Source organism: Pogoniulus pusillus, chromosome 22 (genome assembly GCF_015220805.1).
Source record: "Pogoniulus pusillus isolate bPogPus1 chromosome 22, bPogPus1.pri, whole genome shotgun sequence".
Classification (NCBI taxonomy): Eukaryota; Metazoa; Chordata; class Aves; order Piciformes; family Lybiidae; genus Pogoniulus; species Pogoniulus pusillus.
In genome coordinates, this window is record NC_087285.1 from 3,638,084 (window position 1) to 3,661,948 (window position 23,865).

A 23,865-nucleotide genomic window follows, 5' to 3' on the forward strand; every position below is an offset into this window, starting at 1 on the left:
GTGATAGAACGAGAAGAAAGGGCCTGAAACTGTGCCAGGGGAAGGTTAGGTTGGAGATTAGGAACAATTTCTTTGATGCAAGAGTGGTGAGGGATTGGCACAGGCTGCCCAGGGAGGTGGTGGAGTCCTCATCCCTGGAGGTGTTCAAGAATCATAGAATGAAGCAGGTTGGAAGAGAGCTCCAAGCTCACCCAACCCAACCTAGCACCCAGCCCTGGCCAACCAACCAGACCATGGCACTAAGTGCCCCAGCCAGGCTTGGCTTCAGCACCTCCAGGGACTCCACCACCTCCCTGGGCAGCCCAAAGGTGTGGCCATGGCACTTTGGGATGTGGTTTAATGGCCATGGTGGGGTTGGGTTGCTGGTTGGACTGGATGACCTCAGAGGCCTTTTCCAACCCAAACAATTCAGTGATTCTCTGAAAAGCCACTTCTCAGCTTTACCTCCCCACTGGCTATTTCTCACTGCACCTGTAATAAACCAGGGGCAGACAGCACCCTCTAAACGACTGAAGAGAGATCACAGAATCACAGCACCAGGCAGGGTGGCAAAGCCCCTCAGGATCACCAAGTCCAACCTAGAACCCTGCTCTGCAAGATTCACCTTAAAGCATAGCCCCAAGCACCACATCCAAATCACTCTGAAACACCTCCAGGGGTGGTGACTCCACCACCTCCCTGGGCAGTACCAAGATGTACCTGCACAAGGACAGGGTTCAAGAGAAGGGCAATGAAGCTGGTGAGGGGCCTGGAGCACAGCCCTGTGAGGAGAGGCTGAGGGAGCTGGGGGGGTGCAGCCTGCAGCAGAGGAGGCTCAGGGCAGAGCTCATTGCTGTCTGCAGCTGCCTGCAGGGAGGCTGTAGCCAGGTGGGGTTGGGCTCTGCTGCCAGGCAGCCAGCAACAGAAGAAGGGGACACAGCCTCAAGCTGTGCCAGGGCAGGTCTAGGCTGGATGTTAGGAGGAAGCTCCTGGCAGAGAGAGTGATTGGCATTGGAATGGGCTGCCCAGGGAGGTGGTGGAGTGGCTGTGCCTGGAGGTGTTGAAGCCAAGGCTGGCTGGGGCACTTAGTGCCATGGTCTGGTTGGTTGGGCAGGGCTGGGTGCTAGGTTGGGCTGGATGAGCTTGGAGCTCTCTGCCAACCTGCTTGATTCTATGAGTCTCTTATAAATGTTGCATTATGAACACAGGGTCAGAGAAGGGCAGAAAGGCAGGTGCCAGCTGTACAGAACAAAGCTTAGCTCATGATCTCAGACCTAACCTACCTGCATTTCAGGGTCTCTCTGCAAGACACGATCCTATTACTAATGCTGATGTTTCTCTGCAGTTTGGGTGTGGGCCCAGACCAAAGGCACTTTTGCTTGACCCAACCCAGTTTGTGAAGTGGCTGAGGACAGGCAGATGCATTGCATAAAAGCCCTGAGCTGGCCACACTCACTCATTCCTGCAGGGATTCTGCTCAAATCCTTTTCTGGGTGCAGCACAACACCAGCACAAGGAGTACTCAGGTCACCTATTTGCTTTGCTCCAAGTCTCTGTAGAGCCTGACTGGACACCAGCACCATCGAGTTGTGATCCCCTGTGCATTCAGTCTGAGTGGCACCTGGAAGCTGTCAGTGTTAAACAGCTGCCTCCAAAATAATAGTGGAGGTTGTGCAACACGAGCAGTAATGGTGGTGTTGCTCATGCAGCCTCATCACTGCTTTGCAAAGCACTGGGCACATTCTGGGCATGAGAGAAGCACCAGGAATGCCCTTGCAGTCCTGTTCAGGGACAGAAACAGGCATGGAGACTGAGTGATGTCAGGAGGTGTTGGTTTGTTGCTGCTTTAAATTAGTAGGTGCCTGATGTAAACCAAGCACATTTAGCTGCTGCCAGTGTTAGAGGTGGCAGGACAGGAGCTAGGCTTGGAATTTTCCAGCAGCCACTTAGGAAAATCAGGTTAAAAACCCACCCCAAACCTCAAAACTAAACCTATTTTCTTCTGCTCATCACATCTGCAAGTACCAAAACATTTCCTATGGCTCATTTGTGCTGGAGGCTTATGTAAATGAGTTGTGACTTACATGGTCAGCAATAGTCCGTCCCAGCTTGTCCATCCTTGACCCAGCCTCTGCAATCTTCTTGGCTGCACTAATCACATCTGATGTATTCTTCAGTGGACCTTTACCTCTGCAAAACAGAACAGAGTCTACCTTCTAGCACCAGATGACCAGAAGAGTGAACTACATACTGCTTTTCACAGGCTCACAGGATGTTAGGGGTTGGAAGGGACCCGAGGAGATCATAGAGTCCAACCCCCCTGCTGGAGCAGGACAGTGCTATCGAACACAGATCACAGAGGGACACATCCAGACAGGCCTGGAAAGGCTCCAGAGAAGGAGACTCCACAACCTCTCCATGCAGCCTGTGCCAGGGCTCTGGGACCCTTCCAGTAAAGAAGTTCCCTCTTTTGTTGAGGCAGAACCTCCTGTGCTGCAGCTTCCATCCATCGCTCCTTATCCTATCCCAGGCAGCAGTGAGCACAGCCTGCCCTCCCCCATCCTGGCAGCCCTCAGATACTTAGAAACATTTACCAAATCCCCTCTCAGTCTTCTCTTCTCCAGACTAAACAGCCCCAGGGCCCTCAGCCTCTCCTCATCAGGCAGTGCTCCAGTCCCCTCATCATCCTCATAGTCCTCTGCTGGACCCTCTCCAGCAGATCCCTGTCCCTCTTCAACTGGGGAGCCCAAAACTGAACACAGTATTCAAGATGAGGTCTCAGCAAGGAAGATTCAGAGTGGAGGTGAGGAGGAAGTTGTTGAGCAGGAGAGTGGTGAGAGGCTGGAATGGGTTGCCCAGGGAGGTGGTTGAGGCCCCATGGCTGGAGGTGTTTGAGGCCAGGCTGGCTGAGGCTGTGTGCAGCCTGCTCTAGGGTAGGGTGTCCCTGGGCATGGCAGGGGGGTTGGGACTGACTGCTCCTTGTGGTCCCTTCCAGCCCTGCCTGATTCTGTGATTCTCTGATTTTCAGGACAGTTTCTCCCTCCAGCTTCTCCCCATATTTAGATTAAACATAAGACTTAAGCCCAAACTTCCCTGGTTTAAGCAACCTGATGATGAGAAGAGAGAACATTTTTGGAAGACAGATTTTCAGTTTCCATGCACCCAACATCAAGTTTAAAAAAAAAAAACAAACCAGTGTTGGATACAACTTGGAAAGTGATTATCCAAAGGCATCCATCAGGCCACAGCTTGAGTGCTGTGTCCAGTTCTGGGCTCCTCAAGTCAAGAGAGATGTCGAGGTGCTGGAAGGTGTCCAGAGGAGGGCAGCAAGGCTGGGGAGGGGCCTGGAGCACAGCCCTGTGAGGAGAGGCTGAGGGAGCTGGGGGGGTGCAGCCTGCAGCAGAGGAGGCTCAGGGCAGAGCTCATTGCTGTCTGCAGCTGCCTGCAGGGAGGCTGTAGCCAGGTGGGGTTGGGCTCTGCTGCCAGGCAGCCAGCAACAGAAGAAGGGGACACAGTCTCAAGTTGTGCCAGGGCAGGTCTAGGCTGGCTGTTAGGAGGAAGTTGTTGTCAGAGAGAGTGATTGGCATTGGAATGGGCTGCCCAGGGAGGTGGTGGAGTGGCTGTGCCTGGAGGTGTTGAAGCCAAGCCTGGCTGGGGCACTGAGTGCCATGGTCTGGTTGGTTGGGCAGTGCTGGGTGCTAGGCTGGGCTGGATGAGCTTGGAGCTCTCTGCCAACTTGGTTGATTCTATGATTCTGTTCATTGCAGAAATACATCTCTATATATTCCCTAGGACAAGGATCACCCTTTAGAAAGGAAGACAGACAGACAGACAGACAGACAAGGCACTAAGTGCTGGGTACAGATCAGCTCCAACAGCCACTGCCACCCAGGCGCTGCGGAGTAAACGCACCTGCTGAGTTACACACAGGCTGTCAGAGGGCAGCGTTCAGAGGCAATGACAAGAAGGAAACCCTCTTGCAAAAGAGTTCCCTGCAAGCTGGGCAGCCCAGCCAGTCGCTGAGGGGTGTGAGCAGAGAGAGGAAGCAAGCCTCACCTGGTGAAGTCTGTCATTTCCATCATAATCATACACATCTGCTTCGCCAGGACGATGATGTCGTTCCCGCTGTCATCCCACTTGGATACTTCAGCATCCAGTTTGCTCTTCTCTTCCTGGAAGCTGGCCACTTGCTCAGCAATCTTAGCTTTTTGCTCTTGAGGGAGCTGAGCCATGATAGCCTGCAAGAGAGAGAGAGAGAGAGAGAGAGTTTCCTCGTGTCTCCTTACGCCACCACTTGGAGAGGGCTCCTTGGAAGGTTTCGCTAATAACCAATTTAAGCCACACAGATTGGGGGGGGGAATAAAACTTTAATAGCAAACCTCTACCTGGAGGCTTCCCAGAGCCTTTCCCTTCCATTCTGAATCAAGCCTCATGCTCATGCTTAAGACAATGCCCAGAAAGCCAAGCTGACATTTGAAACATGGCCATTTGCATGGCCAAACCCTTAAGGCTCCAAACAACTTTGCCACATCTTAGCATCCCTCAAAGAAAAACTGAATGGAAGGTGGGGGGGAGAAGAGGGAAGGGGATTTGCCTCTTCTGTAGGATTTAAGGGTTCTAAAAGGCAGTTCCCCATAGCTGCATGAGGCAGGGGGGAGGATTTGCCTCTTCTGTAGGATTTCAGGGTTCTAAAAGGCAGTTCCCCATAGCTGCATGAGGCAGGGGAGAGGATTTGCCTCTTCTGTAGGATTTAAGGGTTCTAAAAGGCAGTTCCCCTCAGCTGCATGAGGCAGGGGAGAGGATTTGCCTCTTCTGTAGGATTTAAGGGTTCTAAAAGGCAGTTCCCCTCAGCTGCATGAGGCAGGGGAGAGGATTTGCCTCTTCTGTAGGATTTAAGGGTTCTAAAAGGCAGTTCCCCTCAGCTGCATGAGGCAGGGGAGAGGATTTGCCTCTTCTGTAGGATTTAAGGGTTCTAAAAGGCAGTTCCCCTCAGCTGCATGAAGCAGGGGAGGGGATTTGCCTCTTCTGTAGGATTTCAGGGTTCTAAAAGGCAGTTCCCCTCAGCTGCATGAAGCAGGGGAGAGGATTTGCCTCTTCTGTAGGATTTAAGGGTTCTAAAAGGCAGTTCCCCATAGCTGCATGAAGCAGGGGAGGGGATTTGCCTCTTCTGTAGGATTTAAGGGTTCTAAAAGGCAGTTCCCCTCAGCTGCATGAGGCAGGGGAGAGGATGTGCCTGTTCTGTAGAATTTAAGTGGGTTAAAAGGCTGTTCCACTTGGATATAGTTCAGCTGCATGAAGAGGGGGGGATGGGATTTGCCTCTCTATAGAATGTAAGAGTTTTAAAAGGCAGTTCCACTTGGGTCTGTTTCATCTGCATGAAGGGGGGGGGTGGATTTGCCTCTTCTGTAGAATTCAAGGGTGTTACAAGGCAGTTCCACTTGGATATGGTTCAGCTGCACGAAGTGGGGGAGATTTGCCTCTTCCATAGAATGTAAGAGTTTTAAAAGGCAGTTCCACATGGATATATTTCAGCTGCATGAAGGGCAGGGGGGGGATTTGCCTCTTCTACAGAATGTAAGGTTTAAAAGAGGCAGTTCCACATGGATATATTTCAGTGTTGCAGAGCACAGAAGAAATATGAAGCTCTTCCCTGCAAAAAGCTAGCTGTACTGTTCTGAAACATGCATACTGAGGGAAGAGTAAGTGAAAATGAAGAGTTTGTGCTTCCTCCTGAATAAAATCCATTAGGCTAGGTTTCCAGCCCGTATGAGACTCAGTGTTCTCACCCTCATAAATACCAGGAGCATTCATGCCTTTGGGAGAAGGTGAAAAGGTAGATTAGAAATGCCTGCATTTCCAGACAAGGGGGAGAGGGGGAAACAGGAATCCCAAGTGCTTGTGCAAGGAAGGAGAGCACAAAGCTCACTCTCAGCCAGTGTCATCCCCAAACCAGCGTGGCAGAAGCTGCATAAAGAAGGCCCCAGCTGCCTCTTGCTTGGTTTCAAGCTAGAAGAGCCTTCAGAAAAACTCCTCCATGGCATTTTCCCAAGAGTGTAAATTGCTATTGATCCAGAAGGGGACATGTCCAATAAAAACAAGAGCTAAGGCCTGCTTTTCCCTCAATGTACTGATCTTAAGCTTTCACCTGTTAATGGTTATATATTGCCTATCATTTTTAACAGGCATAGGAAATGCAGTGAAAGTTTGAATGATTTCATTCCTGAGCTCCTCTCGATGTCATCTTGATGAATGCTCAGTGGCCAAACCTCAGACACTGATGAGAGGACACTTGGTAAAGAATTTCCTGCCCACAAACTTAGTAGCTGCCTGTTGAAAATGTCAGAGCAAGGAGGGGAGAGCAAGGGGATGACTTTGTGCTGTATCTCTCCCCAGGAGCTCACCCAACTAAGTGGCAGGGCCTAGGGTGTCAAAGCATAAAGCAGTCCATGGGTATTGAAGGGACTTGTGATCTTTCAGAGCATCCAAAAGAAAAGGCAGAGGTTCCTCAGCTGCATCAGCCCTACACACCTGGGGTTTCACTTAACCTCCTGCTCAGAAGAAAACTGGAGACAAAGAATGGCACTTCTCTGATCCAGCAAGTTCAGTGCCACCCCCCAAAAGCCTGGCTTTTCAAAGCAAGTTGGGCTGTTTCTTGGAAGCCAGGCCAGAGACTGGTAAGGCTCAGACTTCCTCCTTACCCTGGCACTTTGTCCAGCGATGAGCTGATCGTCCTCGGTCTGGATGCTCGTTCTGCTGCGGACGTCGAAGTCCTCGGTCTCAAAGTCAGAATCATCCAACTCTTCAGGAGTCTGAGGGAAGGAGCAGTTCAGGCAGAGTCAAACAACAGATTTTATGGCTCTCAATGTCCACAAGAAGGTTGTTTTTAGAATCATAGAATCAACTAGGTGGGAAGAGAGCTCCAAGTTCATCCAGGCCAGCCTAGCACCCAGCCCTGTCCAACCAACCAGACCATGGCACTAAGTGCCCCAGCCAGGCTTGGCTTCAACACCTCCAGACACAGCCACTCCACCACCTCCCTGGGCAGCCCATTCCAATGCCAATCACTCTCTCTGACAACAACTTCCTCCCAACATCCAGTCTAGACCTCCCCTGGCACAGCTTGAGGCTGAGTCCCCTTGTTCTGTCCCTGGCTGCCTGACAGCAGAGCCCAACCCCACCTGGCTACAGCCTCCCTGCAGGCAGCTGCAGACAGCAATGAGCTCTGCCCTGAGCCTCCTCTTCTGCAGGCTGCACCCCCCCAGCTCCCTCAGCCTCTCCTCACAGAGCTGTGCCCCAGGCCCCTCCCCAGCCTTGCTGCCCTTTTCGCAACACCTTCCAGCACCTCAACATCTCTCTTGACTTGAGGAGCCCAGAGCTGAACACAGCACTCCAGGAGTGGCCATTTTTGAGCAAAGAGAATGGAAGTCAGCAAAGGTAAAAAAACATCCTTCAGTGTTTCCCAGAAGGAGGTAAAGAGAGGGAGAGCAGAGAGCCTGCGGAACACCTGTGATTAGAAATGCCTGACCACTCCTGTTAGACACCGTGGGGGATCTCCCAAATTACAGGCCACTACCCAACCACCTGAGGCTTGTCAGGACACTAATGCACCGAGGAGCTGAGACACAGCAAACAAGTTTTGCTTGTCCCTTGGCAGAATGAAAGGTGCTTTTGCCACTCGGTTAACTGTAAGAGCTTCGCTCGTTGGGCCGAAGCTAAAATTACACACAGCTTTTCAGGCCTGGTTCCAACCCTCAGCCCCTGTCTTTTAGCACAGTTATGAATCAAAGCCTCAGCTAAATGATCAGCAAATAAAAACACAGCAAAATTTATTCTCATCCCCCAGGAAAAGCTGAACAATTTTTAGCTAGCAAGGGCCAGCTTTAATGCTGGAGGCTAAACGCAGCTGACCCAGTTCCTGCTTGCCTAGGATTTATTTTTGCTGCTGCCAGTCTAAGGCTGGCAAAGTTTGTTGTCAAGCTTATCAAGTTTAAGCAGCATCTTGGTCAAAATAGAATCATGGAATCACAGAATCAACCAGGTTGGCAGAGAGCTCCAAGCTCATCCAGCCCAACCTAGCACCCAGCCCTGCCCAATCAACCAGACCATGGCACTAAGTGCCCCAGCCAGGCTTGGCTTCAACACCTCCAGCCACAGCCACTCCACCATCTCCCTGGGCAGCCCATTCCAGTGCCAATCACTCTCTCTGACAACAACTTCCTCCAAACAGCCAGCCTAGACCTCCCCTGGCACAGCTTGAGGCTGTGTCCCCTTCTTCTGTTGCTGACTGCCTGGCAGCAGAGCCCAACCCCACCTGGCTACAGCCTCCCTGCAGGCAGCTGCAGACAGCAATGAGCTCTGCCCTGAGCCTCCTCTGCTGAAGGCTGCACCCCTCCAGCCCCTTCAGCCTCTCCTCACAGGGCTGTGCTCCAGGCCCCTCCCCAGCCTTGCTGCCCTCCTCTGGACACCTTCCAGCACCTCAATATCTCTCTTGACTTGAGGAGCCCAGAACTGGACACAGCACTCAAGGTGTGGCCTGTCCTTTACCTCCTGAGAGTTCTGCAGAGCTGGATCAACAGAGAACTTCACTGATAAAGGCAGTAAGTTTGGATTAAGAGAGAAGATGCAAATGAAGTTCCTGTTCTGCAGATGCCTTTCCCTGCAGTTGGGGTTCTGTGTGTTTTCTAAGAGGTCTGCACCTTCTGATGCAGTTCAAATAAAGAGGGATACCCAAAACAGCTGCCAAAAATGCAAAGGTGAGGATGCTGACAGTCAATGCCTAGAGTATATTCAGCACTGGTCAGGCTACACTGCATCCAGCTGTGGAGCCTCTATGACAAGAGGGATATGGAGATGCTGGAGAGTGTCCAGAGCAGGGCCAGGAGGATGCTCAGAGGGCTGCAGCAGCTCTGCTGTGAGCACAGACTGAAAGAGTTGGGGCTGTGCAGGCTGGAGCAGAGGAGGCTCCCAGGTGACCTTCTTGTGGCCTGCCAGGATCTGAAGGGGGATACCAAAAAGCTGGGGAGGGACTTTTGAGGCTGTGAGCCTGTGCCAGGAGTGGGAGGAATGGAGCAAAGCTGGAGGTGAGGAGAGTCAGACTGGCTATGAGGGGGAAGTTCTTTAGCATGAGAGTGGTGAGAGGCTGGAATGGGTTGCCCAGGGAGGTGGTTGAGGCCCCATGGCTGGAGGTGTTTGAGGCCAGGCTGGCTGAGGCTGTGGTCAGCCTGCTCTAGGGTAGGGTGTCCCGGGGCATGGCAGGGGGGTTGGCACTGTCTGCTCCTTGTGGTCCCTTCCAACCCTGCCTGGTTCTATGATTCTGTGACTTTTGCTCCTGGATCTTGCAGAGAACCAGAGGCAGCAGACACAGTTCCAAGTCTGCTCCGGTGACCTTGGCAGCGCCCCCCTGCGAGCATGGTTCCTCCCGTGCTGCAGTTCCAGACAGTGCCCTGGAGAAGGGGTAACCTGGTATCTCCACTTGGACAGCTCTCTCCTGCCAAATACATCCCAAACCTTGCAGGCCACTGGATAACAAATACCAACATTTGAAGTTCTTTCTAGGGCAGGGCTGTGTCGGCAGCACGCCGCCGTTAGCGACTGGCAGCTGCAGTGAAGCTGTGGCACCCTGACACCAGAGGGGTGGCATGAGGGGAAACGTCAGGATTGCTGGCAGCCTCAGCTCAGCTAATTCCTGATGATGTGGCATTGGCAGTGGTGCCTCCATGTCCTGAGTAATAAGGACCATGGCAGGGGGTGAATCAGTGCAGCTTGTCTGCCTGGCAGGAACGCATTGATAGCTTCATCCGACATTGGCTGGCTGTAACTGCCTGAAGTCTGAGGAGAGTTACATGGAGAGCACATATGTGGCTGTCAGCTTTTCCATCTGATTCTTTGCTTGAAGCAGCAAACATGGCAGATATTACTGCAATGGTTACCATAATCACACACATTCTGGGGCTGCACGTCCTTAATTTACTCCTCACCCAAGTGCATCTGCTGTGGTTACCGCTCGGAAAGACAAAGCCTCGCTCTGCCAGTCGGAGTACAAGGCAAGGAGGAAAGAAGGAACCAGCCCTTGGCACTTGTTCTTGCTGTGTCTGACTCCTGCCCGGTTTTGCCACACTCAGATTCAAGAAATATGCCCCAGAAGTTTCTTTTCTGCGTCCCCTTTAATGAACTGCCTTCAGTTTGGGGCTCTCCAGAGGCAGAGGGACAGGGATCTGCTGCAGTGGGTCCAGCGGAGGGCTGTGAGGATGCTGAGGGGACTGCAGCACTGCCTGGCGAGGAGAGGCTGAGGGCCTTGGGGCTGCTTAGTCTGGAGAAGAGAAGACTGAGAGGGGATTGAATCAATGTCTGGAACTCTCTGAGGGCTGGAGGTCAGGAGGAGGGGGAACAGGCTCTGCTCACTGCTCCCTGGGACAGGACAAGCAGCAATGGATGGAAGCTGCAGCACAGGAAGTTCCAGCTCAGCACAAGGAGGAACTTCTTGACTGGGAGGGTCCCAGAGCCCTGGCACAGGCTGCCCAGAGAGGTTGTGGAGTCTCCTTCTCTGGAGCCTTTGAAGGCCTTTCTGGATGTGTTCCTGTGTGCCCTGAGCTAGATTGTGTGGTCCTGCTCTGGCAGGGGGATTGGACTGGATGATCTCTTTGGCTCCCTTCCAACCCCTGACATCCTGTGAGCCTGTGAACTGCAGGAGCCTTTCTGTGTCTTGCCTGCATGCCTCCTACCAGCTTAATGCTGCCAGGACTTCCAGGTCACACTCAGTGCACCTGAGAAGACAAAGCCTCTCTGAACTGGTCCCTGCTTTTTGAGGTTAGCCAATTAACAAATTACACGCTCTAGGAACTGCAGCCCAAAACTCATCTAAACCTGTTTTGGCGTTCATTTTCAACATTTACTTCCTAGCCATCAAGTTGTACTTCTGAGCTCTCAACCCATCAAAAAGCATCTTTACTTAAGGAATCCACTTGCTGTGGTTAAAGCAAAGGTCACTGATTTTAGCACATTAACAGGCAAGACATTAACAAGACATTACAGAAGAGGCAGGAAGGGTATTTAGCATCACAGCTCGGGCTCTGATGGGCGCTCAGCTCTGTTTAATGAACGTGAATCACAGCCTGCCGCCGAAGCACTCCGCAGAGCGATTAGCAGTTCTTTAGACTCGGGCATGTTAATAGGAGCTAAACGAAAATCTTCCACGCTGTCTGCTCCCAATAAAACTGATGCCTGTCACTTCGCTGAGGTGGGGGGAAAGTGAGTGGAGGGAAAAAAAGAGAAGGGAAAGAGAGCGAGGTGCTGAGGCAGGCTGTGCTCACCCGGATCATCAGCACGGCTTTCCTGATGTCCCGAATGCCGTCGTACACCAGGCGCGAAGCGTCGATGAATTCGTTCTCGTCCATCGGCTGAGCAGGGTCTGAGCTCAGGGCTTCCACAGCAGCTTCTACCTGCTCAGTAAACCTCGGCATAACTGAGTGGAGAAGACAAAAGAGCAGTCAGGCCCCACCCCAACGCCGTTTTTTGCTCCACGCTCCTGTAAAAGACCTGCCTGTGCCTCCTCCTCCTCAGCTGCGGCTGGAAGCTGCGCGCTGCATCCATGTCAGTTCAAAGCAGTTGTTAGAGCAGGACACTTAAGTCCTACTTAATTTCATTCGCTAGAGAAGGACACTTAAGTCTTACTTCATTTCATTTGCTAGAGAAGGACACTTAAGTCTTCATTTCATTTGCTAGAGAAGGACACTGAAGTCTTACTTCATTTCATTTGCTAGAGAAGGACACTGAAGTCTTACTTCATTTCATTTGCTGTTTGCTGGGTTGTTTTTTTTCTCCCCTTACACAGTAAAAGTTTATCACACCCTTCCAGTGGACAAGGAGAATCACAGAATCAGTCAGGGCTGGAAGGGACCACAAGGATCAGCCAGTCCCAGCCCCACTGCTGTAGGCAGGGACACCCTACCTATCAAGCTGTCCACAGCCCCATCCAGCCTGGCCTTACACATCTCCAGGGATGGAGCCTCAACCACCTCCCTGGGCAACCCATTTCAGCCTCTCACCACTCTCCTGCTCAACAACTTCCTCCTCACCTCCAGCCTCACTCTCCCCACCTCCAGCTCTGCTCCATTCCCCCTAGCCCTAGAGAAGCAGCTAGGTGCTGTGGGATAGCATCCTAAGCATTTGGTTAATGTTCCCTGCAGCTGCTACCTTGGGTTTTGGGGTAAAAGGCAACCAAACCAAACAGCTATTACCACCACCACGTTTAACAAGGCAGTGGAAGAGGACAGGTTGCACTGCTGTACTTCAGTGACTCACTGCACCCCAGGAAGAACATCACAAAACCATTTACAGTCTGCTCGTTTCTTTCAGTGTCACCCTTGGTTCTTCAGCAGAGTAATTAAAGCAAACCCAACCAGAAGCAGTTGGCACAGGGCTCACTGGAGCAGCCAGAAGCATTCCTTACCCTATATGGATGCCACCAGGCAGCTCAGAGGAAACGCCCTGATTTATGGTTTAGGTGTGGGGCACCACAACCTTCAATGTTTTGGTGTTTCTGTAACAGCTGTAAAGGTGTTTGACAAGATGTACCACCCCAAATTTCTTCCACTGGGCTGGAGCACCTCTGCTATGAGGACAGGCTGAGGGAGCTGGGGTTGTTCAGCTTGGAGGAGAGGAGGCTCCAGGCAGACCTCAGAGCTGCCTTCCAAAACCTGCAGGAAGGCTGGAGAGGGACTTCCACAGAATCACAGACTCAGTCAGGGTTGGAAGAGACCACAAGGAGCAGCCAGTTCCAACCCCCCTGCCATGGGCAGGGACACTCTACCCTAGAGCAGACTTTTCATAAGGGTGTCTAACAAAAGGACAAAGGGGAATGGTTTGAAGCTGAGCAAGAGTAGGTTTAGACTGGATCTTAGGAAGAAGTTCTTCAGTACAAGGGTGGTGAGAGTCTAGAATAGGTGGCCCTGGAGGTGTTCAAAGCCAGCTTGGTTGAGGCCTTGAGCAGCCAAGTCTAATTGAGAGGTTTCTCTGGCCAGGGCAGGGGTCTGGAGCAGAGGACCTCTGAGGTCCCTTCCACCCTTAGCCATGCTATGATTCTACACCAGCGTGGCAGAGAGCTTCTGTCTGGATCCTGAACACTCTTGCAGAGCCTGACACAAGAGGTTCAGCACAACTTTCAAGCCTTAGAATCATAGAATCAACCAGGTTGGCAGAGACCTCCAAGCTCATCCAGTCCAACCTAGCACCCAGCCCTATCCAATCAACCAGACCATGGCACTAAGTGCCTCATCCAGTCTTTTCTTGAAGACCCCCAGGGACGGTGTCTCCACCACCTCCCTGGGCAGCCCATTCCAATGCCAATCACTCTCTCTGGGAAGAACTTCTTCCTAACACCCAGCCTATACCTACCCTGGCACAACTTGAGACTGTGTCCCCTTGTTCTATTGCTGGTTGCCTGGGAGAAGAGGCCACCCCCCACCTGGCTACAATGCCCCTTCAGGTAGCTGTAGACAGTAATAAGATCACCCCTGAGCCTCCTCTTCTCCAGGCTGCACACCCCCAGCTCCCTTGACTCACAGTCTGGGACTCATTTCCCCGGCGTTTTAGCTTCCCCCAGCTCAGCTGACGACAGCAAGCGCACTCGGGGAGACCTTACATGCCGTGGAGTTTGGAGGCAGCCAACACAGCCAAATTACATTTCTCATGCTGCAACAGCTCTGCAAATAACCCCTCACTAATTCCCATTACTCTGTGTAAATGGAGCCTGGAATGCATTTCACAGGGACATTCACATCCCTCGCTCGTGCGCCCCTAAGCGAGATGAAGGCGGGCGTCTGGGCAGCCAGCAGCTCCTACCTGTGTCGGAGAGCAGCTTGGTGGCTTCCAGGACCTTCTCTGTGTAGACCCCAGGCTCGTAGTTGTCCATTTCAGAGGTGACCACATGGATGACTCTGGCAGCACGCCCCCGAATGGCGCCGGCGGTGCGGTCCAGGCCGTCCACGTCCTTCTCTTGCAGAGCGATGACACATTTGTTCACGTCTTCTAGGATGTGATTCTCTGGTGGCAAAAGGAGGAGGATTTAGGTGCCAGTATCGTTGTGTCTGGTGCAGCCAGCAGCATGGCAGTGCCTCAGTCTGTGCCCTGCTCAAGGTGCTGTCAAGCGTTCGTGGCTAAGCTTTGAGCTGCCCCTCCAAAGCAGGCAGCAAGCCCCACACTTCCTGCCCCTCTTTGCACTCGATTTCACCAACAGAAAAGCTGAGCTCAGTTGAGGTCTCCCTCAACTTGTTCCTTCCCATATTCCTCCCCTGGACTGCCCAAACCCTTATTCCAAACACATGCAAGCCACTCCCAGCACCACACCCCATCCACTCAATGCTCTCCTAGAGTGAGGCACCTGCTGCACGTTGCCAGCTCCCTGCACAGTGCTTTCCTGCAACCACACAGATGCTGTCAGAGACAATTACAGTGTTAGTGCTTCAGCCACATTTCAACCACACAACACACGTGGTGATGCATGCAGAACCTGCTCCAGCCACACAGGACTCACTGCCTCTTCAGCAAACAGAAAGTAAAGCCAAGATCTCCACAAGTTTAGTTTGAGAACGCAGAGGTTTGGGGTTTTTATGGAGATATTGCCCTCATTTATCAAGTCCAAGAAGCCCCAAATGAGTAAAACCTCCTAAGAGATTTCTGAGGATGCATACAGAGGTTGGGATCCTGAACTCTGCCTTTGTGAGACACCCCCATAGAGTACTGTGGCCACCAACACAAGGAGGGCATTGAATGGGTCCAGAGGAGGCCACCAAGATTATCACAGAATCAAACAGGTTGGAAGAGAGCTCCAAGCTCATCCAGTCCCACCTAGCACCCAGCCCTAGCCAGTCAACCAGCCATGGCACTAAGGGCCCCAGCCAGGCTTGGCTTCAACACCTCCAGACACAGCCACTCCACCACCTCCCTGGGCAGCCCATTCCAGTATCACAGGGCTGGAGAACCTCCTGTGTGGGGACAGGCTGAGAGAGCTGGGGCTGTTCAGCCTGGAGAAAAGAAGGCTCCAGGGAGACCTCAGAGCAGCCTTTCAGTACCTGGAAGGGCTACAGGAGAGTTGGGGAGGAGCTTCTGACAAGGGCTGGGAGCGACAGAATGAGAGGCTTTGAGCTGGGAGAGAGGAGATTGAGACTGGAAGGAATTCTTTCCAGTGAGGGTGGGGAGACTCTGGCACAGGCTGCCCAGGGAGGTTGTGGATGGATGCCCCCTCCCTGGAGGTGTCCAAAGCCAAGCTGGATGAACAACCTGGGCTAGTGGGAGGTGTCCCTGCCCATGGCAGGGGGGTTGGAACTGGATGATCTTTAAGCTCCCTTTCAACCCAAACCATTCTATGATTCTACGACTGGGGAAACCATTAGAAGACCATTTTGGAAGCTCAGACTTTTTTGGTCTTCCAAGCTCTGTTAGTGACCTTACATCAGTGTCAACACTTGGATGCTGCCATTCAGCACCAGCAGCTGGGCTGGTTGGTGAGAAACCAGCTTGGAATCATTTCTGCTGTGTCACTTAACACAGTTCCCAGAGCTACTTACCGCTGACTTAATCAAGGTACAGTGCCAAGCCCTGCAGCCCCTAGAGTGGCTTTTTACTCCCTGTGCAACGTGGCAAAAGAGGCATTTTGCAGGGGTTTGTGGAGAGGAGAAGCACATGGAGGTGACTGATGGAGGCCTCCAGCAGTGGCTGGAGGGAGTGCTGCTGGAAGTGCTACGCTTCATGGGCAGAGAACGAAGAGAGCAGCTGCAATGCTGCTCGGCTGCTGCAAGCAGGCTGGACACAATCCCACCCTTGTGAAACACCTCTGAAGCAACTCAGCCTCAACGAGTTCAGCCCAGGGCAGGGGGTGGCGCTGAGAGGGAGGAGTGCAGGTTCATTAGCGATGTGACAGGCGGCGGCCAGCAGGCAGCCACGGCACAGGAGCTGCGGCAGGCAGCAGGCAGCGTTTGGGGATTTAAAGGGGAGAGGCAGAGAGCCCTGCAAGCTGCCAGAGCAAGGAGCAGCCCTGGCAGCAGGCCAAAACACAGCCTGCTTAGTGCTTCAAGTCCTTACCCAACACATTAAGCCACAGACCATGGAAAAGGCTCTTTGGGCTGTAGGAACTTTCATGAGGAGATGGAGATTTAAATGCCTGCTGCTGATTTAACGTCTTTTGCAGATGCAAGGGGCCAGAGAGACACTTCCGAGGCAGAATCAGCCCCCACGGGTGGTCTGTGAGGGGCCCCGGGGAGGCAGGGGGCTGCCAGGGGCATCCACTCTGGCTAGAGCCTCCCCTGGGCTGGTAGCACACAGGAGCTGGCACTGTGCTGGGCACCTGTGTGCTGCCGCTGCCTGCCCCACAGGCGTAGGGCCCCGAGTGGCTGGCACCAAATGCCAGCTGCAGAGGTCGGGGTGGCAGAGCCCAGGAGATGCTGACACACAGGTGCGGTGCCAGCACCTTGGGGGACATGGCAGTGCCAGCCTGCATCAGAGGCAGCAGCCTTGAGAAAGCCCTCACGGCAACAGAACATCACCTGGAATCCAGCCCTGGCGACCAGGGCAAAGGGACCTCGTCCTGCCCAAGTAACTGCAGGGGGAAGCAGTGTGGTTTGGCAGCAAGGTGAGAGGCTCAGGGGGAAGCCTTTTTTTTGCAAGCAAAAGGAGGCTTAGAGCAAAGAAGGAAATAGATAACACTGAAAATCTAACAGAATTCAGCCCCTGACTGTCAGCTCTTGATCTGCTCCCACTAAACACCTTCCACCTCCACCCACATCCCCATTAAAGGGATTAAGAATTCCTTTTCCAAGCCCCTGAGGAAGCCTGAGAGCTCCAGCAGATCAAAAGCTAGGAGCAGCAGTCAGGAGACAAAGGCTGAGATGCATGACCACAACTGGTTCTCTGCTGGGTCCCTGGTGCAAGGTCTTAGTTCCATGTTAGGGCCCCTCTTGACAAGGCACTCAGGAGGAACCAGGTCAAGCAGCAGTGTTATGGAACAAAGACTTGAGCGTTCCTGCACTTGTAAAGACACTACTCAGCTTGTAATGAAGAAGGACAATCAGCAGGCTGAGGCAATATTCATCTGGGGGCTCTCAAGACAAAGCAGCTCTGCTGTGATGGGCAGTCTCCCACGTGAAGCTCTGTCAGAGGAGGAGGAACAGAAGGCAGCAACCGGAGTGATTTTCTGAGAGGGTTTCAAAGCAGATCCAGGTAGTTTCAGAACATTGAATGTGACAATTGCACGGTGCTACCAGCAGCTGCTCTGAAGGAGAGAGATAGTGGGCACATAAACACACCCAGAGCACCGAGGGAAGGCACTGCCAAGAGGGCTGAGAATTGCAGAAGGTACAGAAGAGCTCTGAAATGAGGGACAATGAAACAGGCAAAGACCCTGCAGTCAAGAGAGGGGGGAGTGACTGAGCATACCACAGAAGCCTGCACATTTACAAACAGCAGGAACAAAGCCAGCAGAAAGAAAAAGCCTTTTCACCAGCTACTACAACCTGGGGCAGCACCTGAAGCAGAGGTGACACTGCAAAACCCAGCTGGTTCTTCACCCAGCTGTGGGTTCTGCCCAGGATGATGAAGGTGCCAGTGGTTTGTGGTGGTTGGAAGGGCAACTAACACAAGCTGAAATGAGAACCATCAGTCAAGGACTGGTCAGTAGATAGCACCTCTGATGGTGGAGCTCCCTGAGCTGCAAATCACTCATGGTCAGGAGAGGATAGGAAAGGTGAGGCCATATCTGGAATACTGTGCCCAGTTCTGGGCTCCCACATTCAAGAATCACAGAATCACAGAGTGTAAGGGGCTGGAAGGGACCTCCAAAGCTCATCCAGTCCAACCCCCCCTGCCAGGGCAGGAGCACCTAGAGCAGATCACACAGGAACACATCCAGGTGAGTCTCAAATATCTCCAGAGAGGGAGACTCTGCAACCCCCCTGGGCAGCCTGTTCCAGTGCTCTGTCACCCTCACAGGGAAAAATTTCCTCCTCACGTTTCCAGGGAGCTTCCTCTGCCTCAGCTTCCACCCTTGCCCCTTGTGCTGGCACTGGGCATCACCCAGCAGAGCCTGGCTCCAGCCTCCTGGCACTCACCTGCACATCTTTATCAACATTGATGAGTCACCTCTCAGGCTCCTCTTCTCCAAGCCCCAGCTCCCTCAGGCTCTCCTCATAACAGAGCTGCTCCATTCCCTTCATCACTTTGTGGCTCTGCACTGGACTCTCTCAAGCAGTTCTGTGTCCTTCTTGAAAAGGGGCCCCCAGAACTGGACACAGTACTCCAGGCCTCACCAGGGCAGAGCAGAAGGGGAGGAGGAGGACAGAGACTTGCTGGAGAGGGTAGAGCAAAGGGCTGCAAAGATGCTGAGGGGACTGGAACAGGTCTGTGGTGAGGAAAGACTGAGACAACTGGAGCTGTTTTAGTCTGGAAAAGAGCACTCTAAGAGGGGATCTCATCAATGCTGATCGGTGCTTGCAGGGTGGGTGTCAGGAGGCTGGGATCAGGCTTCGTTCAGTGGTGCCCAGTGACAAGACAAGGGGTAAGAGGCACAAACTTGAACACAAGAAGTTCCATCTAAACATGAGCAGGAACTTCTTTAATTCAAGGGTGACAGAGCCCTGGAGCAGGCTGCCCAGAGGAGTGGTGGAGTCTCCACCTCTGGAGAGACTCCAAGCCCAAGTGTTCCTGTGTGACCTTCTCTAGGTGAACCTGCCTTGGCAGAGGAGTTGAACTCAGTGACCTAAAGAAGTCCCTTCCAAGCCACACTGTGAAAGATCTTTATGCTACAGGACTCCTCTGCTCCTCACCTCCTATGCTTCTGCCATCACCAGACTGTTGTCCAAACACAACAGGGTCCCTCTTGTGCTGTGCCTTTCATAGGACTTTGCAGCCTGCAGACCCATCTGCAGTGCTGTGCAGTGAGTGTCCTCCTCCCCTGATGTTTTGCTGTTAGCTAAACCAAACATCTCCCTCCTCACCCCTTTACCTGTGGATGATTGCTACCATCCTGTAGCAGAAGCTGAACAATGAAACAAACACTTCACAATGTGCACAGGTCTTAGAATCATAGAATCAGTCAGGGTTGGAAGGGACCACAAGGATCAGCCAGTTCCAACCCCCCTGCCATGCCCAGGGACTCCCTACCCTAGAGCAGCCTGGCCACAGCCTCATCCAACCTGGCCTTAAACACCTCCAGGGAGGAGGTGTCTTGTGAGGAGCAGCTAAGGGAACTGGGGTTGTTGAGAGGGAGGCTGAGGGGAGACCTCACTGCTCTCTATGACTCTCTGAAAGGAGGTTGGAGTGAGGAGGGTTCAGACTCTTAGTAACAAGTGGCAGGAGAAGAGGAAGCAGCCTCAAGTTGCACCAGGGAAGGTGTAGGTTGGACACAAGGAACAATTTCTTCCCTCAAAGGATTGTGCCCAGGGCAGTGGTGGAGTGCCCAGCCCTAGAGGGCTTGCAGACCTGTGTAGGCGTAGTGCTGAGGGCCATGGGTTAGTGGTGGCCTGGCAGTGCTGGGACAATGGTTGGACTCAATCACCTTGAATCCCTAGGGAGCTTGCAGACCTGTGTAGGTGTAGTGCTGAGGGCCATGGGTTAGTGGAGACCTGACAGTGCTGGGACAATGGTTGGACTCAATCACCTTGAATCCCTAGAGGGCTTGCAGACCTGTGTAGGTGTAGTGCTGAGGGCCATGGGTTAGTGGTGGCCTGGCAGTGCTGGGACAATGGTTGGACTCAATCACCTTGAATCCCTAGAGGGCTTGCAGACCTGTGTAGGTGTAGTGCTGAGGGCCATGGGTTAGTGGTGGCCTGGCAGTGCTGGGATAATGGTTGGACTCAATCACCTTGAATCCCTAGGGAGCTTGCAGACCTGTATAGGTGTAGTGCTGAGGGCCATGGGTTAGTGGTGGCCTGGCAGTGCTGGGATAATGGTTGGACTCAATCACCTTGAAGGTCTCTTCCAACCCAAACGATTCCATGCAGTAGGAATCTGGGAGGGGGGAGGGTGTTGTGTACACACACAACAGATACTCAGGAGAACTCTTTTACATTGTGCTTCCTCTGCAGTTAGGAATGGACAGGAACATCCTAATAACCCTGAAGAGAAGCTGCTATAAATCACACCCATCGTGAGTCTATCCAAGGGGACGTTCAGACCTCCAGCAGACTGAGCAGAGCTGTGGCAGGTAGATGGAAAAGATTTATCAGAGTCCACACAAACAATCTGGGAGCCTCTGGTTATTGCTTTCATCTCATTCTAACACCCCTTTGGTAATGCAGCACAGAGAAATAATTGCTGGGTGCACTCGAGCAGCTGAAGCAGTCCCAAGCTGCACCATTTGCAGGGCATCACTGGACAGAATGGTAGGGGTTGGAAGGGACCCCTGGAGATCAGCCAGTCCTACCACCCTGCCAGAGCAGGGTAACATAGGGCAGCTCACACAGGAATTCACCCAGGAAGGTTTGGGAAGTCTCCAGAGAAGGAAACTCCACAACCTCTCTGGGCAGCCTGCTGCAGAGCCCCAGCACCCTCACAGCAAAGAAGCTTCTCCCCGTGTTGAGGTGGAACCTCCTGGGTTCCAGCTTCTACCTGTTGGCACCGTGGAAAAGAGCCTGGCACCTTTGTCTTGACCCCCACCCCTCATATTTATGGACATTAAGGAGATCCCCTCTCAGCCTTCTCTTCTCCAGGCTAAACAGCCCCAGGTCACCAAACCACAGCACCAGGCAGGTTGGCAAAGTCCCTCAGGAGCACCAAGTCCAACCTAGAACCCTGCTCTACAAGATTCACCTTAAACCATAGCCCCAAGCACCACCTCCAAACCACCCTTAACACATCCAGCCTGGGTGACTGCATCACCTCCCTGGGCAGCTCACTCCAGTCCCTGACCACTCTCTCCATGAAAAACTTTTTCCTGATATCCAATCTAAACCTCCCCAGCCTCAGCTTGAGGCCTTTCCCCCTTGTTCTGTCTCCAGTTCCCTGTGAGAAGAGCCCAGCAGCAACATCTCCACAATGTCCCTTCAGGTAGCTGTGGGTAGCTCCCCTCAGCCTCCTCTTCCTCAAACTAACCACCCCCAGCTAACTCAGATGCTCCTCATAAGCTTTATTCTCCATGCCCTCACAGCTTCCTTGCCCTCCCCTGCACTTGCTCCATTACCTCCACATCTCTCTTGTACTGTGGTGCCCAAAACTGAGCACTCCCTTCACAGCAGAGTCATCCTCGTAGCCTCTGCTGGACTCTCTCCAGCAGGTCCCTGTCTCTCTTGAACTGGGGACCCCAAAATTGGACCCAGTATTGCAGGTGTGGTCTCACCAGGGCAGAGAAGAACCTCCCTAGCCCTGCTGGCCACACTTTTCCTAGTGCACCCCAGGCTGCCATTGGCCTTCTTGGCCACAAGTGCACATTGCTGGCCCATGCAGAACTTGCTGTCCAGCAGGACATGCTTGAGGGCAGCTCTTTTCTATGTCAGCTTGCCACCAGTCTGGAAAAGAAGCATTCCCTGCTTGTTACCATGCCTTTGAGAGCCTTCAGAGCAGCTCAGCCGTGAGCCAACACCATCACCTGTCCCATCTCCTTGCATGACCTAGACATGGATGCAGACTACTCGGTTCCAGGGGCTTGATCCATTCTGGGCCACACCTGAAGGTGAAACTCACTAAGGCAGCTTCAGGCAGCCCAGCAGCCTGCTCCCTTGGAGATGTGCTGTTCACTGGTGGAGCCCTGAACTTCAGCAGGCAATTGTCTCTAAATAGATTTCCCCCAAAATAGGCTCCTCACAGCTGTGTGATCTCACTCACCACTGCAGGGCCAGGCAGGCAGAGAGCTGGGACCTGCAGCCACCTTCTGTGTCCATGCTCACTGCAAACACTGTGACTCAGAACCCAGGGCACCACAGTGCAACAGGTGAGGGACAGGGGGGACTTGCCACACGAACCTGGGCTGGGTTTGCTTCTTTTTAATGCAGGACCTTCATTTTTGACCCCTACTCTGCCTTAGTGAGGCCACTTCTGGAGTGCTGGGTCCAGTTCTGGGCTCCCCAGTTCAAGAGGGAACTGCTGGAGACAGTGCAGCAAAGGCTATCAAGCTGCTGAGGGGCCTGGAGCAGCTCTGGGAGGAGCAGAGGCTGAGAGCCCTGGGGCTGAGAGCCTGCAGAAGAGCAGCCCCAGAGGACAGCTGAGCAATGCTCAGCACCAGCTAAAGGAGCTGTGGGGGGCAAGAGGCTGGGGCAGACTCTTGTCAGTAGTGCCCAGGGACAGGGCAAGGGGCTGTGGGCACGAAGTGGAAGCCAGGAGGTTCCATCTGAACAGGAGGAGAAAGTTGTTTGGTGTGAGGGTGCTGGAGGCCTGGAGCAGGCTGCCCAGAGAGGTTGTGGAGTCTCCTGCTCTGGAGAGCTTCCAACACCTCCCTCCCCAGCCACTGTTATCCTGGGCAAGCTGCTGTGGGTGCCTCTGATTCAGCAGTGGGGGCTGGCTGGATGATCTGCAGCTATCCCTTCCAACCCTGCCATGCTGGGACTCTGGGATCTACATTTCCCAGCTGGCACTCCTGACTCCAGCCTGCCTCCTGTCCAGTCTCTCTTTACAGCTGGAATTTGAGATGCCCAAGCTCACCTACACCAGCAAAATCAGCTCCTTAGTTTATGGCAGCAGCCTGAACACCACTGCAGACACAATTCAGGTGGTTCTCTCAATATGGCCTTTGAGCAGAGCACAATTAGAGGGTGTGGACAGAACAGTGCCCCCCTCATTTCTAGGTGACAGCAGCCACCAGTGAGCCTTAGCGGCGCTGCTGCTGGAGCAGACGACCTTGGCAAGCTCTCTGCCAAGTGGAATTATTGCTCCCTCCTAATGATCCTTTCATCATTTTCCCAAAGCTGAGATAGTCAAAAACGTTCACAGCACATTTCTGCACCAACAGCTTTGCTGTAATTAACTTGTGTGACTCTGGTTTGCTCTTCATTTTGTTTACATAAGAGGAGCCCAAAGTGAACTGAGGGCTCATCCTCTGTGCTGCTTCACGACTCCAACACAGACAGACTCCTTCCCCTGACTCACACGTTCACAGGCTCACAGACTGCACTGGGTGGGAAGGGACCCTCGAAGGGCATCCTGTCCAACCTCCCCTGCAGTCAGCAGGGGCAGCTCCAACTAGAGCAGGCTGTCAGGGCCACCTCAGGGCTGATCTTGAACGTCTCAAGGGCTGTGGGCAGCCTGTTCCGGTGTCTCACCACTCTTACTGTGGAGAGCTTCCTCCTGATGTCCAACCTAAATCTCCCTGCTCCAGTCTGAAACCATTGCCTCTCATCCTGTCTCCACAGGCCCCTCTAAAGAGTCCCTCTCCAGCCTGCCTGTAGCCCCCTTCAGGTACTGGAAGGCTGCTCTAAGGTCTCCCCAGAGTCTCCTCTTCTCCAGGCTGAACAGCCCCAACTCTCCCAGCCTGTCCCCACAGGAGAGGTGCTTCTGCTCTCTGATCACCTTGGTGGCCTCCTCTAGATCTGCTACAGCAGGTCCATGTGTCTTCTGTGTTGGAGGCCCCAGAGCTGGATGCAGGTGAGGTCTCCCCAGCACAGAGTGGTAGGATCCCCTCTCTCCATCTCTGGCCACACTGCTTTGGATGCAGCCCAGGCTGCTAGTGGCCTTCTGGGCTGCAGGTGCCCAATGCTGCCTCCTGTGCAGCTTCTCACCCACCAGCACCCCAAGTCCTCTTCTGCAGGGCTGCTCTCAATTTCATCATCCCCCAGCCTGGACCGACGATGAGGATTGCCCAGGTCTAGGTGCAGGACCTTGCACTTTGCCTCACTGAACCTCATGAGGTTCTCCTCAGCCCCCCTCTCCAGCCCATCCAGGTCCCTCTGGACAGCTCACATCCCATCCTTC

The 23,865-nt window shown here is 53.2% G+C and overlaps 1 protein-coding gene across 1 annotated transcript in view; it reads right to left on the reverse strand.

Moving 5' to 3' along the window:
* Window positions 1-23,865, reverse strand: part of CTNNA1 (catenin alpha 1) — a 208,911-nt gene that overhangs the window by 12,426 nt on the left and 172,620 nt on the right. The window contains exons 12-16 of the mRNA XM_064161488.1: window positions 13,819-14,019; window positions 11,289-11,440; window positions 6,678-6,788; window positions 4,036-4,217; window positions 2,064-2,169 (exon numbers count right to left, since the gene is read on the reverse strand). Of these exons, the coding sequence (XP_064017558.1) occupies window positions 2,064-2,169; window positions 4,036-4,217; window positions 6,678-6,788; window positions 11,289-11,440; window positions 13,819-14,019 (752 nt within the window). The remainder of the gene's footprint in view (window positions 1-2,063; window positions 2,170-4,035; window positions 4,218-6,677; window positions 6,789-11,288; window positions 11,441-13,818; window positions 14,020-23,865) is intronic.